General features: G+C 48.2%; 2 protein-coding genes across 2 annotated transcripts in view; both read right to left on the minus strand.

Annotated features, from left to right (window-relative positions):
* Nucleotides 1–17674, minus strand: part of LOC123754934 (ATP-dependent DNA helicase DDX11-like) — a 491323-nt gene that overhangs the window by 429077 nt on the left and 44572 nt on the right. The gene's annotated exons all lie outside the window — the stretch shown is intronic.
* Nucleotides 1408–2232, minus strand: LOC138352935 (protein psiQ-like). Its single transcript, XM_069305591.1, has one exon. It carries the CDS (start codon nucleotides 2230–2232, stop codon nucleotides 1408–1410), a length of 825 nt encoding a protein of 274 aa, XP_069161692.1.

The raw sequence follows: 17674 nt of genomic DNA on the forward strand, positions 1-17674 counted from the left end.
TCGTCGTCCCTGAGGGACTATCCATAATTACAATAATTATCAGGTCATATTCCCTGCCAATCAACCCGAATGAAAACATTGACGGACGCGTGAATTGTGGAGGATGCTGCGTTTCATCTTTCATTTCTCAGATACACGCTTAAAAATGATGCAAATGGCCACTAATTCCATTTTCTTGGCCTGTCCATCATGAGGCGTTCGCATATCTGAGAATATCATCACAAATGGCTGCAATTATTGTCATTATTATTGCTAGCTGTCTGTGTAGCGTGGTACACATCACCTGTTGTCTGTTCCCGCAGGGGTCGTGCACACTACAGCCCTTGCTGGGGCAGGGGTCGTGCACACTACAGTCCTTGCTGGGGCAGGGGTCGTGCACACTACAATTCTTGCTGGGGCAGGGGGTCGTGCACACACCAGTCCTTGCTGGGGCAGGGGTCGTGCACACAACAGCCCTTGCTGGGGCAGGGGTCGTGCACACTCCAGTCCTTGCTGGGGCAGGGGGTCGTGCACACACCAGTCCTTGCTGGGGCAGGGGTCGTGCACACTACAGTCCTTGCTGAGGTAGGAGGTCGTGCACACTCCAGTCCTTGCTGGGGCAGGGGTCGTGCACACACCAGTCCTTGCTGGGGCAGGGGTCGTGCACACTCCAGTCCTTGCTGGGGCAGGGGGTCGTGCACACTCCACTCCTTGCTGGGGCAGGGGTCGTGCACACTCCACTCCTTGCTGGGGCAGGGGTCGTGCACACTCCAGTCCTTGCTGGGGCAGGGGTCGTGCACACTACAGCCCTTGCTGGGGCAGGGGTCGTGCACACTCCAGTCCTTGCTGGGGCAGGGGTCGTGCACACACCAGCCCTTGCTGGGGCAGGGGTCGTGCACACTCCAGTCCTTGCTGGGGCAGGGGTCGTGCACACACCAGCCCTTGCTGGGGCAGGGGTCGTGCACACTACTGCCCTTGCTGGGGCAGGGGTCGTGCACACTACAGCCCTTGCTGGGGCAGGGGTCGTGCACACTACAGTCCTTGCTGGGGCAGGGAGTCGTGCACACTACAGTCCTTGCTGGGGCAGGGGGTCGTGCACACTACAGCCCTTGCTGGGGCAGGGGTCGTGCACACTACAGTCCTTGCTGGGGCAGGGGTCGTGCACACTCCAGTCCTTGCTGGGGCAGGGGTCGTGCACACTCCAGTCCTTGCTGGGGCAGGGGTCGTGCACACTCCAGTCCTTGCTGGGGCAGGGGTCGTGCACACTACAGCCCTTGCTGGGGCAGGGGTCGTGCACTCCAGTCCTTGCTGGGGCAGGGGTCGTGCACACACCAGCCCTTGCTGGGGCAGGGGTCGTGCACACTACAGCCCTTGCTTGGGCAGGGATCGTGCACACTACAGCCCTTGCTGGGGCAGGGGTCGTGCACACTACAGTCCTTGCTGGGGCAGGGAGTCGTGCACACTACAGTCCTTGCTGGGGCAGGGGTCGTGCACACTCCAGTCCTTGCTGGGGCAGGGGTCGTGCACACTCCAGTCCATGCTGGGGCAGGGGTCGTGCACACACCAGTCCTTGCTGCGGCAGGGGTCGTGCACACTACAGCCCTTGCTGGGGCAAGGGTCGTGCACACTACAGCCCTTGCTGGGGTAGGGGTCGTGCACACACCAGCCCTTGCTGGGGCAGGAGTCGTGCACACTACAGCCCTTGCTGGGGCAGGGGTCGTGCACACACCAGCCCTTGCTGGGGCAGGGGTCGTGCACACTACAGTCCTTGCTGGGGCAGGGGTCGTGCACACTACAGTCCTTGCTGGGGCAGGGGTCGTGCACACACCAGCCCTTGCTGGGGCAGGGGTCGTGCATACACCAGCCCTTGCTGGGGCAGGGGTCGTGCACATTACAGCCCTTGCTGGGGCAGGGGTCGTGCACACACCAGCCCTTGCTTGGGCAGGGGTCGTGCACACTACAGACCTTGCTGGGGCAGGGGTCGTGCACACTACAGCCCTTGCTGGGGCAGGGGTCGTGCACACTACAGTCCTTGCTGGGGCAGGGGTCGTGCACACACCAGCCCTTGCTGGGGCAGGGGTCGTGCATACACCAGTCCTTGCTGGGGCAGGGGTCGTGCACACACCAGCCCTTGCTGGGGCAGGGGTCGTGCACACTACAGTCCTTGCTGGGGCAGGGGTCGTGCACACTCCAGCTCTTGCTGGGGCAGGGGTCGTGCACACACCAGCCCTTGCTGGGGCAGGGGTCGTGCATACACCAGTCCTTGCTGGGGCAGGGGTCGTGCACACTACAGTCCTTGCTGGGGCAGGGGTCGTGCACACTACAGCCCTTGCTGGGGCAGGGGGTCGTGCACACTACCGTCCTTGCTGGGGCAGCGGTCGTGCACACTCCAGTCCTTGCTGGGGCAGGGGGTCGTACACACTACAGTCCTTGCTGGGGCAGGGGGTCGTGCACACTACAGTCCTTGCTGGGGGCAGGGGGTCGTGCACACTACAGTCCTTGCTGGGGCAGGGGTCGTGCACACTCCAGTCCTTGCTGGGGCAGGGGTCGTGCACACACCAGTCCTTGCTGGGGCAGGGGTCGTGCACACTCCAGTCCTTGCTGGGGCAGGGGGTCGTGCACACTACAGTCCTTGCTGGGGGCAGGGGGTCGTGCACACTACAGTCCTTGCTGGGGCTGGGGTCGTGCACACTACAGTCCTTGCTGGGGCAGGGGTCGTGCACACACCAGTCCTTGCTGGGGCAGGGGTCGTGCACACTACAGTCCTTGCTGGGGCAGGGGTCGTGCACACTCCAGCCCTTGCTCGGGCAGGGGTCGTGCACACTACAGTCCTTGCTGGGGCAGTGGTCAAGTGAGGGCAATCGCCACTAACAATCCAACCACCACCACCATCCCCCCTAACAACCCAACCACCATCGCCACTAACGACCCAACCACCACCACCACCACCAATAACACCCCAACCACCACCACCACCACCATCGCCACTAACGACCCAACCACCACCACCATCGCCACTAACAATCCAACCACCACCACCACCATCGCCACTAACAACCCAACCACCACCACCATCGCCACTAACAACCCAACCACCACCACCATCGCCACTAACAACCCAACCACCACCACCATCGCCACTAACGACCCAACCACCACCACTATCGCCACTAACAACCCAACTACCACCACCATCGCCACTAACAACCCAACCACCACCACCACCATCGCCACTAACAATCCAACCACCACCACCACCACCATCGCCACTAACAACCCAACCACCACCACCATCGCCACTAACGACTCAACCACCACCACCATCGCCACTAACGACTCAACCACCACCACCATCCCCCTAACGACCCAACCATTACCACCATCACCACTAACGACTCAACCACCACCACCATCACCACTAACGACCCAACCACCACCACCATAGCCACTAACGACCCAACCACCACCACCACTAACAACCCAACCACCACTACCATTAACGACCCAACCACCACCACCATCACCATTAACGACCCAACCACCACCATCACCATTAACGACCCAACCACCACCACCATTAACAACCCAACCACCACCACCATTAACGACCCAACCACCACCACCATTAACGACCCAACCACCACCACCATTCCCCCTAACGACCCAACCACCACCACCATCGCCACTAACGACCCAACCACCACCAGCATCGCCACTAACGACCCAACCACCACCAGCATCGCCACTAACGACCCAACCACCACCACCATCGCCCCTAACGACCCAACCACCACCACCACCATCCCCCCTAACGACCCAACCACCACCACCACCACCATTAACGACCCAACCACCACCACCATCCCCCCCTAACGACCCAACCACCACCACCATCCCCCCTAACGACCCAACCACCACCACCATCGCCACTAACGACCCAACCACCACCACCACCATCCCCCCTAACGACCCAACCACCACAGCACTACACCGACGTCCTTTCCTCTGGTGATGGGATATGATAAGCACACATAATTTACATTCTGCTTGACGCCTGCAGGATGCTGGGTATTATCCTTACCCACAGAGACACCGACACCCTCCCCTTCCTTCTCCCCCCCTCACCATCACCCCCCTCAACCCTTCCACAACTCCCCCCACACCTCCCACACCTCCCACCACCACACCTCTCATAACCTACTTCAAATGAACCAGACATCAACACACCTCAATCATCACCACGTCGAAGTCACCTCAATCACTCTACACACCTGCAGAGGGCAGTCTGCCTACTCCACACACCTGCAGAGGGCAGTCTGGCCACTCCACACACCTGCAGAGGGCAGTCTGCCCACTCCACACACCTGCAGAACGCAGTCTGCCCACTCCACACACCTGCAGAGGGCAGTCTGCCCACTCCACACACCAGCAGAGGGCAGTCTGCCCACTCCACACACCTGCAGAGCAGTCTACTCAGGTCTGGTAAAACACACAACAATTGCCTTAGGAATGAAGGGCCTTTCCAAACTGCGTTACACACATGCCAATCATATAAAGAGGACTTTGTGTTTTCAACTGAAGACGGTAACTGTCCAATATTGGAAGAGTTTACTGCCGTGAAAAGATTCGAATTCATTGGTAAGTGAGGCTAAAGAAACGATAAAGACTCCCAAGTACCAATGCCAGAAGGTACACGACAGTACCTAGTACTGTAAGTGCTCATAGCAGGGAATAAGAGACAGATCAACAAACTTCGGGCTCACCATAGCCCGTGCTACTTGGAACTTTTTGTTCCAGGTAGCGAATCTTAAACAACAACAAGATCAACACTGTAAAATAGTATATCTTGAGATGAGATGATTTCTGGACTTAGCGTCTCCGCGGCCCGGTCCTCGCCTAGGCCTCCTTTTTGTTACACACCTCCAGGAAGCAGCCCGTTGCAGCTGTCTAACTCCCAGGTACCTATTTACTGCTAGGTGAACAGGAGCATCATAGTGAAAGAAACTCTACCCATTTGTCTCCGCGTCCACCGGGAATCGAACCCGGAACCATAGGATTTAGGACTTAGCATACATAAACTTCAGGTATAAACGAATTAATATGCAATATATATAGCAAACAATATAATGGCTTCGAGTGGCTACTAAGTATTAGTACTGATAGTTGCTACCTTAAGGCCCAAGGCGCCTCTATAAATTCAAAGTTTGGACAAACCGACATGTCTAAACAGGAATGAAATATTAACGGAACATAATTCTAAAGAGTTAAATGTTGCAATGTGTTGTAGGACGTTTTATATAATTTCTTACATACAGGTCGGCGTTCAATTGTAACGGGGGGTGGGGGAAATAGCTCTATCTTGTCCATTATTCCACCCCCCCAGTTAACTAACGAGGCCGGGGGAAACAGCTCTCTCTAGTCCGTTATCCCGTCCCCAGTTAGCTAACTATTCTAGAGCACCTCCAGAGTTCCTAAGGCAGCCTCTCTCGTTCAACACCTTGTAACCTAGGTATTCGACTACCTAGGTGCTAAGACTACAAGGCGCCGTAACTGGATCAGCTACCCGAAACTCTAGAGAGAACTCTAGAATACAGAATCATTGCCACAAACGTATAAGAGAAAACGAAAGGAAAGAAATGAATAGTGAAGTAATTAGTGAGGGTTTGGGGTGAGAGGCAGAGAGGTAGGAGGGGCGAGGAGGGTCATTAGTTGAAAGTGAGAGTTTAGAGAGGGGTGGAGGGAGAGGTGTAGATAGGTAGAAGGAGAAGAGTAGATAGTAGAAGTAGAAGAGTAGATAGTAGAAGACGAAATGCTGCCACCATCCATTCATGATCATTACATACAAGACAAGGAATGGAACTTGTCTGTATCACAAAATTCTCAAAAGATGTTATCAAGAGATCATTATTAGTATGGTCCCATCTTTATCATGTACTCATTCTAAACCATGAAACCAGTAACTACAGAGGCTTTCTCACCTCAACTCAAAATCTCTAGGGAACAAAGTTAAACACAATTTAAATAATAAATTCATAATTATATTTCACATGAAGTATCATAATTTAGCAATTCAATTAAAATGTTCCAGTTTAATATGCAAAGTGAGTCATCATCCAAGAATTCGAGAACCCTACAACTTGACTGCCCCTGATCATCACACAACATATGTAAACACGACCAAGTCACCTAAATGTTCACTCACCGAGGACTGAGTCTAAGTTGAATAGAGAGGGGGGGGGGGTCTGCAATTTTCAGGCAGCGTCACCCCCCGTCTGGTGACGGCCTATCTCGACGGCTGGCCTCTGCTCTGCTCCGCTGGCCGGTCTCCTATTGCTTAATGCTCGATAGCTCTCCGAGTTTATATTGGGGAACCTAGTAGCTAACTCCGCCCATAAGTAGATAGCCTCCGGCACTCTACCAAGCCACTCCTTAAACGTCGGCAAGTTTGAAGGCTACCAGGCTCCAACTATAAGCTTAGCGGACGCAAGGTGAAATTCTCATGATCTGACCTCAGGTCACTTGAGGTCATTAACGCTTTGAGGTGTGAGATCTCAGGCAGACAACTGGCGCCTCTCCGATCCTTGTCTGTGACTCATGTACTCTATGTATGTATTAACCTAAACCAAACACTTTTACAGTGTTACACAATCCCCGACCGTCCAAGTGGTTGGGTACCATTCTTTCCCCCCGTCCCATCCCAAATCCTTATCCTGATCCCTTCCCAGTGCTATACAGTCGTAATGGCTTAGCGCCTTCTCCTGATAGTTCCCTTCCCTTCTTGCAGTTAAGTTATTGTGATTTCAATTCTCCCAATGTGTAGTGTGGGGAAAAAAAAATGCAATGAAGTAGTTAATCCCACACAAACTTCCCCTGAGTACACAGACAGTGAGACAGAGGCGTTGCAAATGACAGGGAGATGGAACAGCTGCAATCTACACCCTAATTACACACACACACACACACACACACACTTTACACTTAGGTGACGGGTGTAAGGCGCTAAGCACCTCAACGGAGGACTATACAGCAGGTGGCTCGCCACACACGCAAACACACACACACACACACACACACACACACACACACACACACACACACACGCAAGCACTCAAAACAAACACGCCGTCAACACTAATGCAGTATACATACGGGCTACCTCTCATACAACACACAATCAACCTACTCACACAACATACAAACTAATCCCACAACACACACATATAACTCACACAACATACAAGTTAATCATACAACACACACATGGGCAGCAGCACATAACTAGCCCAAATTACACCCGCAGCGAGAATGGCCAGCAATCACATTAATTTCCAGTAATCAAAACACACCTGGGATAAAAATACACATTCCCTGGAAGCCCGCCCTGAACCCTCAAACCCGACCACAACACTGAACATATATCACAGACTAAGGCACACACAAAACATCTATTTATCCGAGGAAGACAAGAAAGAGTGTAATTTTCTTGTATGTCAGATATTATAAACAAACCCCAACGGACATCTTGGTTCAGATACCTGGAATTCATTTATTCCGACCTGCCACCAATTCTAGCAGTAATAAATGGGTTGAAGAGATGTAAGAGAGCATTAACACTACAAACTACCGAGAACTACAGATTGGGAAACTAACAGTTACACGTCATGAAGGATTGTATGAAAGGAACTAATTAGCAAACTTACAAGATTTATGGAAAAGGTCGAGCCTAGGAATCCACGTCAGTATGGACTAAGATCAGGGAGATCCCATAATTTGGAAGCAACTGGATCAGTACTGTGATCCAGTAGCTTCCTGGACTACTGGATCACAGTAGTGATCCAGTAGTTCAGACTGTGAAAGCAAGAAATGAACAAATCCACAAGGGCCGTGACGAGGATTCGAAATTAATCTCGAGTTGAGATTTGAGTGTGTACACAAGAAATGCTTGGATACTGACCAATAACTTTTTACTATTGTTATAAGTTCGATGCTGAGGGCCGCAAGGGCATCCCACTGTTGTTGTTAAAGATTCGCTACCTGGAGCAAAATTCCAAGTAGCACGGGCTATGGCGAGCCCGTAGGGGAAAGCTTAAAAATTGGCATCCCACTGATTTGAACATTCAATAAATGCAGGATCGTTCATCACCGCCTAATTACCCAGAGGTTGATTAGGCAGGTATCAAGCAGAAATGCGAGGTATGAGTTACGAAGAAAAGCTACGGGAGTCGCATTTCATGTCGCTCGAAATCAGTAGAGTTAGAGGAGACATGATTACCACATACAAAACTCTCAGGGAAAATGTACAAGGAATATACAAATGTAGAGAAATGAAATGTAAATAATAAAGATATTATTTAACAATGGTGGTACTAGGTCGCCGGTCGGCCGAGCGGACAACACGCTGGACTTGTGATCCTGTGGTCCTGGGTTCGATCCCAGGCGCCCGCGAGAAACAATAGGCAGAGTTTCTTTTACCCTATGCCCCTGTTACCTAGCAGTAAACAGGTACCTGGGAGTTAGTCAGCTGTCACGGGCTGCTTCCTGGGGGTGGAGGCCTGGTCGAGGACCGGGCCGCGGGGACACTAAAAAAAAACGAAATTATCTCAAGATAACCTCCCACAAGGGAACACAGGTGGAAACTAAGTAACTAAATGACCCACATAGAGATAAGAAGGAATTTTATTCAGTGTCAGAATAGTTAATAGAATGAATTAGGCAGTGATGTGGTGGAGGCTGACTCCAAACACAGATTCTAATATAGATCATATGAGTTATTTAACGATCTGGAACCTATAGACACCACGTGACCGACAGTCAAGAGGCGGGAACAAAGAGCTGAAGCTCAAGCTACGCAAGCACAACTAGGTGAGAACACTTTTTCTGTCTCCGTCCGTCCGTCCGTCTCCCCGCCACAACCCTCCGCCCGGGGCAGGTCTCTCCGGCTACATCTTGATCCCGCTCTCTTCCTCATAATAATAATTAGGAGTATTTGTGTGGCGTTAAAAGTGCGAGAAACACGCCACCTGTCTGGGAACGGAGCGGGCGTGGACGGGCCCCAGCCCGGGACGGAGCCCAGCCCGGGACGGGTCCCAGCCCGGGACGGAGCCCAGCCCGGGACGGGTCCCAGCCCGGGACGGAGCCCAGCCCGGGACGGAGCCCAGCCCGAGACGGGTCCCAGCCCGGGACGGAGCCCAGCCCGGGACGGAGCCCAGCCCGGGACGGAGCCCAGCCCGGGACGGGTCCCAGCCCGGGACGGAGCCCAGCCCGGGACGGAGCCCAGCCCGGGACGGAGCCCAGCCCGGGACGGAGCCCAGTCCGGGACGGAGCCCAGCCCGGGACGGGGCCCAGCCCGGGACGGAGCCCAGTCAGGGACGGAGCCCAGCCCGGGACGGAGCCCAGCCAGGGACGGAGCCCAGCCAGGGACGGAGCCCAGCCAGGGACGGAGCCCAGCCAGGGACGGGGCCCAGCCAGGGACGGGGCCCAGCCCAGGACGGGGCCCAGCCCGGAGGACTTACAGCTTCCACTACTGCCAAAAAGACACACAGTGTCGCCCCAATTAGTACAAATGTTGCATTAATATTGGACCACACAATCGAAATCAGGAATGATTGGGGACAACAAACGGTGGAAATGAGAGAGGACGAAAGAAGACCAAAGAAGAACTTAAAGGAAAAACAAAGAAGGAACTAGTGATAATGACGATGGTATAGTGAAGGTCACTAAGTGCTTACCACTATGACATAGTGAGCTCTTTAGGATTACCTTTATATACCTATTGCGTTTTAGATTAACTTTGAAAACATTCGAATTTCTACATGCGAACAAGTTTGAATAGTCCCCCAGCCAGTATGCATCCAGTTTCGGTTAAGTACTTGATACGCTAAGGTGCATGGAGACCTGGTTGTCTGGGTTCGAATCCTTCAAGGGTGAGGAATCTTCGGTTTTATATATACATATATATATATATATATATATATATATATATATATATATATATATATATTTATATTATATATATATATATATATATATATATATATATATATATATATATATATATATATATATATATGACCGAAAAAGTAAGATTAATAATTCTAACACGAATTTTCTCTATCTTTCTTACGTTTCTTTCACTGTTGATGGTAATTCAAAGATCAATTCTCCAAAATTCATTTTTATTTCTAGTCTGACGCGACACTTGAGCTCGTTTCGTAAAACTTATTACATTTTCAAAGACTTTAGTTTACAAACACACAACTGAAACTGAATAGAGCTTACACATCTTAAGAGGTTTATATCTACATTTGGGTGAGGTGGATGAGGTGAAAAACGAACTTTCAACAATGGGTATTCAATGGGTATTAAATTCCAACACAAGACAGAACACGAAACAATGGGTATTAAATTCAAACACAAAACAGAACACGAAACAATGGGTATTGAATGGAAGTAATTGTAGAAAGCCTATTGGTCCATATTTCTTGATGCTTCTATATTGGAGCGGAGTCTTGAAGTGGGTAGAATATAGTTGTGCATTAATTGGCTGTTGATTGCTGGTGTTGACTTCTTGATGTGTAATGCCTCGCAGACGTCAAGCCGCCTGCTATCGCTGTATCTATCGATGATTTCTGTGTTGTTTGCTAAGATTTCTCTGGTGATGGTTTGTTTGTGGGAAGAGATTATATGTTTGTGGGAAGAGATTATCCCACAAACAAATTAATAGAAGTGATTGTAGAAAGCCTATTGGTCCATATTTCTTGATGCTTCTATATTGGAGCGGAGTCTTGAGGTGAGGCTTGACGTTTGCGAGGCATTACACATCAAGAAGTCAACACCAGCAATCAACAGCCAATTAATGCACAACTATATTCTACCCACCTCAAGACTCCGCTCCAATATAGAAGCATCAAGAAATATGGACCAATAGGCTTTCTACAATCACTTCTATTCAATACCCATTGTTTCATGTTCTGGCTTGTGTTGATGAAATTAATACCTTATTAAATACCACCTCACCCCATCCACCTCACTCAAATGTAGATATAAACAAAATCGGAGATGTGTAAGTTCTATTCAGTTGTGTATGTGTATGTGTCTTTGAAAATGTAATAAGTTTTACGAAACGCGCTCAAGTGTCGCGTCAGACTAGAAATAAAAATGAATTTTGGAGAATTGATTTTTGAATTACCTCCAACAGTGAAAAGAAATGTACGAAAGATTGAGAAAATTCGTGTTAGAATTATTAATCTTACTTTCTCGGTCATATTTAATAATATATGTCTACAGGAAAGACTGCTACCAAAATATACTAATATATATATATATATATATATATATATATATATATATATATATATATATAATATATTAAATAATATAGTATTTTAATCCAACAGTTATAAAAATACAAATTAACACTAGATAAATTAAATGTATTATTTCATACACGAAGCAGGTGTTGAATAATATTGTAACAACGTCGGTTCATAACTTTAATTCATAACATTAAAAAGGAATTCGGGCACAAAAAGCCCGTAATAGTAATTGGAATAATTATGCAAATAAGAAGTTGTCTGAACAACCTGTAATTGTAACGCTGATAACAAGAAGGAACTTCCTGTTTGGTTTGTGGTGATGTGGGGCAGGGTATGGTCTCCCTGCCCGTGGTGGTGTGGGGCACGGGCAGGGTATGGTCTCCCTGCCCGTGGTGGTGTGGGGCACGGGCAGGGTATGGTCTCCCTGCCCGTGGTGGTGTGGGGCAGGGTATGGTCTCCCTGCCCGTGGTCGTGTGGGGCACGGGCAGGGTATGGTCTCCCTGCCCGTGGTGGTGTGGGGCACGGGCAGGGTATGGTCTCCCTGCCCGTGGTCGTGTACTCACCTAGCGTGCTTGCAGGGTTGAGTTAAGCTCCTAAACCCCCGACTTCCGAACGTTCATAGATTAATGCAATGACTCATTTCCCAAGCTTAGATTATATTTACATTTACAATTTTGAATCGATTTAGCGTCAACGACTTTCACGTCTAACCTATTCCACTTATTGACAACTTTAACACTGAATAATTTCTTTTTGGACGCCTTTATGACTCATTTACGACTCTAGGTTCCATCTATGATCCCTCGTTCAGTTGTTCCTGGCTTTGAACACCGCTGCTTTGTCTACTTTGTCAAGTTCCTTTAAAACCGTATATATTATATCCTTCAGTGTGGTATGGTCCAGTTCCCTCAGTTTTCTCCCTCATAGCTCAATCCGTTCAGCTCAGGAACGAGTCTTGCTGCATATATCTAAACCTTTTCTAGTTTCTTATCTTTATGAACATAAGAACAAAGGTAACTGCAGAAGGCCTATTGGCCCATACGAGGCAGCTCCTATTAATAACCACCAAATCCCACTCATATACATTTATGTATTATGTGTTGACCAGATCACACACTAGAAGGTGAAGGGACGACGACGTTTCGGTCCGTCCTGGACCAATCTTAAGTCGATTGTGATTGTGAATGTCGACATTCTCAAGTCGACAATCGACTTGAGAATGGTCCAGGACGGACCGAAACGCTGTCGTCCCTTCACCTTCTAGTGTGTGGTCTGGTCAACATACTTTAGCCACGTTATTGTCTCCTCGTCTGCATGTATTATGTGTCTATATAATCAATTATTATAACTTTTTTCAGGTAAGGGGTCCTTGCTGGGGATGCATATTCGTGACTTGGTCTCATCTTTCCTGTATATAGAGTCCGGGAAAACCTTCTGTTCAAGTATCTGAAGGATACAGGGGCGTTGGCCTGCGTGTCATCTGCTGCTGTTGTTATTCAGCTAATGTTGGCTTCTGGCATCAGATTTGGAGGTGTCTCCACTCTCAGGTCTTTCTCCTTTCTGATTGAAGAATCTGTGTGTGTGTGTGTGTGTGTGTGTGTGTGTGTGTGTGTGTGTGTGTGTGTGTGTGTTCACCTAATTGTACTTGCGGGGGGTGGGAGGGGGGTTCAGCTTCAGCTCTTTGGTCCCACCTTTCAACCATCAATCAACGGGTGTACATCTTCTTGAGCCTATTGTGTGCATATCTACTATTTGTGTCTGCAGAATCGAGCTATGAGCTGTTGCGTGTGACGAGTGAGTGTCAGCTATTTGCCAACACCCTGAATCTCTGATCTATCGAGCATGAACACCCTGAATCTCTGATCTATCGAGCATGAACACCCTGAATCCCGGATCTATCGAGCATTAGTTATCAAACTCATCTGGCGAAGATATCAAAGATACTGGCCCGACACCTCTCCAGAACTCGGACTATATCCATTAATAATGGTTAATAGAGGTGGTTACGGACTATTAATGCCCGTGCCACCTCTTGGATAGATCTATTTTTTTTTATAAAACAGAAGCGAAAAAGAAACAGGGAAAAAGGAGGAAACCCCATCTCCATTTAATACTTTGACCCAAATATCAGAGTAACAGGGTTATCGCGAATAACCGAACTTAATTACGGGCTCACCATAGCCCATGCTACATGGACATTGCGTTCTGAGTAGCTAAATCTAAAACAACATCTTGGATGGCTTAATGTTCATCAGTAGAGGTGGTTAAGAAGGAAGTCTCCGGCCTGAGCGGTGGTGTAGTGAGCACTCCTCGCTACATGAGCGGCAGGCTGGCCAGGAAACACTGTGTGAGCACAATAACAAACTCTCTGGCTAACAGGCCATTTCCTGAGGGTAATTTATATAAACAATAAGTGCGACTTGCTCACGCCTTGTTATCACAGTTGGTTCTTCTTGCTGGAGAAATTATATTATATATATATATATATATATATATATATATATATATATATATATATATATGAGACGGAGAGAGAAAGAGCGAGAGAGAGAGAGAGAGAGAGAGAGAGAGAGAGAGAGAGAGAGAGAGAGAGAGAGAGAGAGAGAGAGAGAGAGAGAGAGAGAGAGAGAGAGAGAGAAAGCGAGAGAGAGAGAGAGAAAGCGAGAGAGAGAGAGAGAAAGCGAGAGAGAGAGAGAGAAAGCGAGAGAGAGAGAGAGAAAGCGAGAGAGAGAGAAAGCGAGAGAGAGAGATAGAGAAAGCGAGAGAGAGAGAGAAAGCGCGAGAAAGAGAGATAGAGAAAGCGAGAGAGAGAAAGAGCGAGAGAAAGTTCCAGCAAGTTTATTGAGACAATAAGATATCTCTCAAAAGGATAAAGTAACTCAGGCTATGTCTACCATCCAGTCTTTCTGGCTTTTCTGACTTTTTTCTAATTTTTTATGATTATTTCTGAAAAAATCTTCTAATTTTTGGGTTGCATCCTTTAAGATGTAATTACCCATTCATTATGTCATCTCGGTCCCAAAATTTTACTGATGTCAATAATGTCGGAATTTTTAACCTTATTATACTCACACAATGTTTCAAAATGTTGATCATACGTCTGACATTTGTGTGTGAACATTATCAAACGTCTGACACTATTCCTAGACGGGTGAGAGATCGGTCCTGTAGCCAGCTCACTGTTATACCAACCCATTCTCCTGTTTAGACAGAACTAGACAAAAAAAAATACTCTTTTATCCATCATGATCTCACTCGACACCAACGCCTGTATTTCCCAAGGTGTACATGATAACCACCTACAAAATTCTCAGGGGAATTGACAGGGTTGACAAAGACAAACTCTTCAGCACGGGTGAGACACGAACAAGGGGACACAGGTGGAAACTGAGTACCCACATGAGTGACAGAGATGTTAGAAGGAACTTTTTCAGTGTTAGAGTAGTTAACGGATGGAATGCATTAGGAAGTGATGTGGTGGAGGCTGACTCCATACACAGTTTCAAATGTAGATATGATAGAGCCCAGTAGGCTCAGGAATCTGTACACCAGTTGATTGACGGTTGAGAGGCGGGACCAAAGAGCCAAAGCTCAACCCCCGCAAGCACAATTAGGTGAGTACATATTACCATAGAACCTTATCCTCTGACCCCTGTTTTTTCCGCCGCCTGAGTCAGTTTTCCCTTTTCGAAATTTCAGTTTAATATTTTTCTGGGCGTGGTGAAGGGCGGACGTGTTTGTCGGCGTTCTCGGCTCAGTTACATAGAATTTGGCACTGGCAGGCATCCTTCAGTCTCTACAGACTATGGAGCTGCTCTCTGGGTGTTCTCCAGGGATCAAAGCCTGGGTAGGTCGATATGGAGAAGCTGTTACCCATGCAGCAGGTCCCCCCTCTCCACGTTGCTATTTATTTATAAGAGTACGATAAAAATAGCTAAAATCAAACTTAAATATTCTAGGCCTAGTATAGCACACATATATATACTATATTAGGCCTCAGATAGCGTGTAGTAGGCCTAGGAAGGTTAGGTTAGGTTTTCTTTGGAACATTCGCACAAAAACTTTTTCCGGTTTGTCCAAATTCAACAGTACCGATTTCTACTTTCTAATTACCTTTTACGTCAATATGTACGATGGCCCTCAAGGTTACTGTGAGTACTTCCTAAAGAGGAGAATGGACCGATTATTCTGCCCATTGTCCCTTTGGTAAAGTGCCTGGGGCCAGATTCACGAAGCAGTTACGCAAGTACTTACGACCGTGTACACCTTTCCTCAATCTTTGACGACTTTGGTTACATTTATTAAACAGTTTACAAGCATGAAAACTTCCCAATCAACTGTTGTTATTGTTATAAACAGCCTCCTGGTACTTCCGAGCTCATTAACTGTTTAATAAATGTAAACAAAGCCGCCAAAGATTGAGAAAAGATGTACAGCTTCGTAAGTGCTTGCGTAACTGCTTCGAGAATATGGCCCCTGGTTGTCGGTGGATCATAGTTAGATCTGACTTTAATGTCTTGAGGATTTGGTTCTCTCCCATTTTACCACCAACAGATTCTGATCCCACCTCACCCGCCTCGTCAGGTGAGCCGTGTGGGGGTGTGAGGGAGGTGGAACATGTTGGAATGAAGGGCCGGCCACGCAAAGAAACAAACAAAACACTTAATATCTTCATAAGCCTACATAAATACACCATTATTACATGAGAGAGAGAGAGAGAGAGAGAGAGAGAGAGAGAGAGAGACGGACAGACAGAGAAAGAGACAGAGAGAAAGAGAGAGAGAGAGTTATATCATAACGCTTCCGGCCAGAGACGTGACCTTAGGGAAGGAGAAAGACGAGGAGTAGAGAATAGAAGGAGGGGGAAGTGGAACAGGAGGACGGCAAGGGAAGGTTAGGTGAAGGGAAGGTGGGGGGAGAGGTGGGAAGGATAGCGGAAGTGGGGATAGACAGGGAGGTCGCGGGGTGGGGAGGGAGGCGGTGGAGATGGAGTGGAAACTGCCCAAATGAGACACAGAAATATTAGAAATACAAAAAAATACAGAAATATTAAGTGTGAGAACAGAGAACACATACATTAAGCCCCGTAGCGCAGCGGTAGCACGCTCGTCTCACGACATCCAAGTGATTTTGCCACGGTTCGACCCCTGGACAAGGAAGGTCGACTGGGCACCGACACATAACTGTTCGCCCCTGTTCGTCCAGCAATAACTGGTGATCTGGTTGTAGAGCTACCAGTTAGTAAACTCTGTACACCCGTTGACTGAATGTTGAAAGCTGAAGCTCAGTATTCGCAACACAATTAGCAATTGGTAAGTTTACAAGCACATACATGTCAATTACACCCACACACAAGGTGGGGTCCAAGAGCTAATAGCTCGATTCTGCAGACACTAATAGTTAAAACACACACACACACACCAAGCGCGCGCGCACACAAAATCGTGATGGTGATAAAATATGTTGATATCACGAGGTGTTGCTGCTGGCAAAGGGTGGACAGGGTTATCTGGTGGAGCTGACAAGACGTCCGTCAATCCCCTCCTTGCTGGCACCCTCCTGCCACCCTGCTGTGACACCACCACCACCACCACCCACTACCACCACACCTACACCATCCCCCAGCTAACACCACCATAATGATGCCACAATCCCTATCATTTTCCTCGGTGTAATAATGTGAGACGACTCAAACCGTTCAGAAACAACCTGACTGAATAACGTAAACATTCAGAACGTAAACATTCAGAACGTAAACATTCAGGGTTTGATTCAGAACAGGGAACACCCCGCTAATGATAGCTAAAATACAGTAGGCGCGGGAAATATTACAAACTATAAAGGAAAACACTTGAGCATACTAGACATATATACAATTTATACACTTTGGGTATAAATTGTTTAAGTTTAGTTTTAGGAAAGACTTGGGTAAATACTGGTTCGGTAACAGGGATGTTGATTTGTGGAACCAATTACCGCGTAACGTGGTGGAGGCGGGGTCCCTGAGTGTTTCAAACGTGGGTTGGGCAAGTATATGAGTGGGATTGGGTGGTTATATATAGGAGCTGCCTCGTATAGGCCAATAGGCCTTCTGCAGTTACATTGTTCTTATGTACTATGTATGAAAAATGCTCCAAGGTCTTTATTGGCTACAATTCGCTCAATAAAACATCTAAATTAATGTTATCGCTTAAATTTTTTTAAACCTGTATTCTCTAAAGCGCAGACGAATTTACACTTACGAAATATTAAGAGGAACTAGTTGCAGGCGATGAGTCACAATAATGTGGCTAAAGTATATAAGACCATTCTCAATCGACTTGAGAATGGTCCAGGACGGACCGAAACGTCGTCGTCCCTTCACCTTCTAGTGTGTGGTC

The sequence above is a fragment of the Procambarus clarkii genome, chromosome 55 (assembly GCF_040958095.1).
Source record: "Procambarus clarkii isolate CNS0578487 chromosome 55, FALCON_Pclarkii_2.0, whole genome shotgun sequence".
Classification (NCBI taxonomy): Eukaryota; Metazoa; Arthropoda; class Malacostraca; order Decapoda; family Cambaridae; genus Procambarus; species Procambarus clarkii.

Bases quoted from the DNA above. Each gene is read 5' to 3' on its own strand.
- LOC138352935 (XM_069305591.1), bottom strand. From the start codon at position 2,232: ATGCACGACCCCTGCCCCAGCAAGGGCTGGTGTGTGCACGACCCCTGC.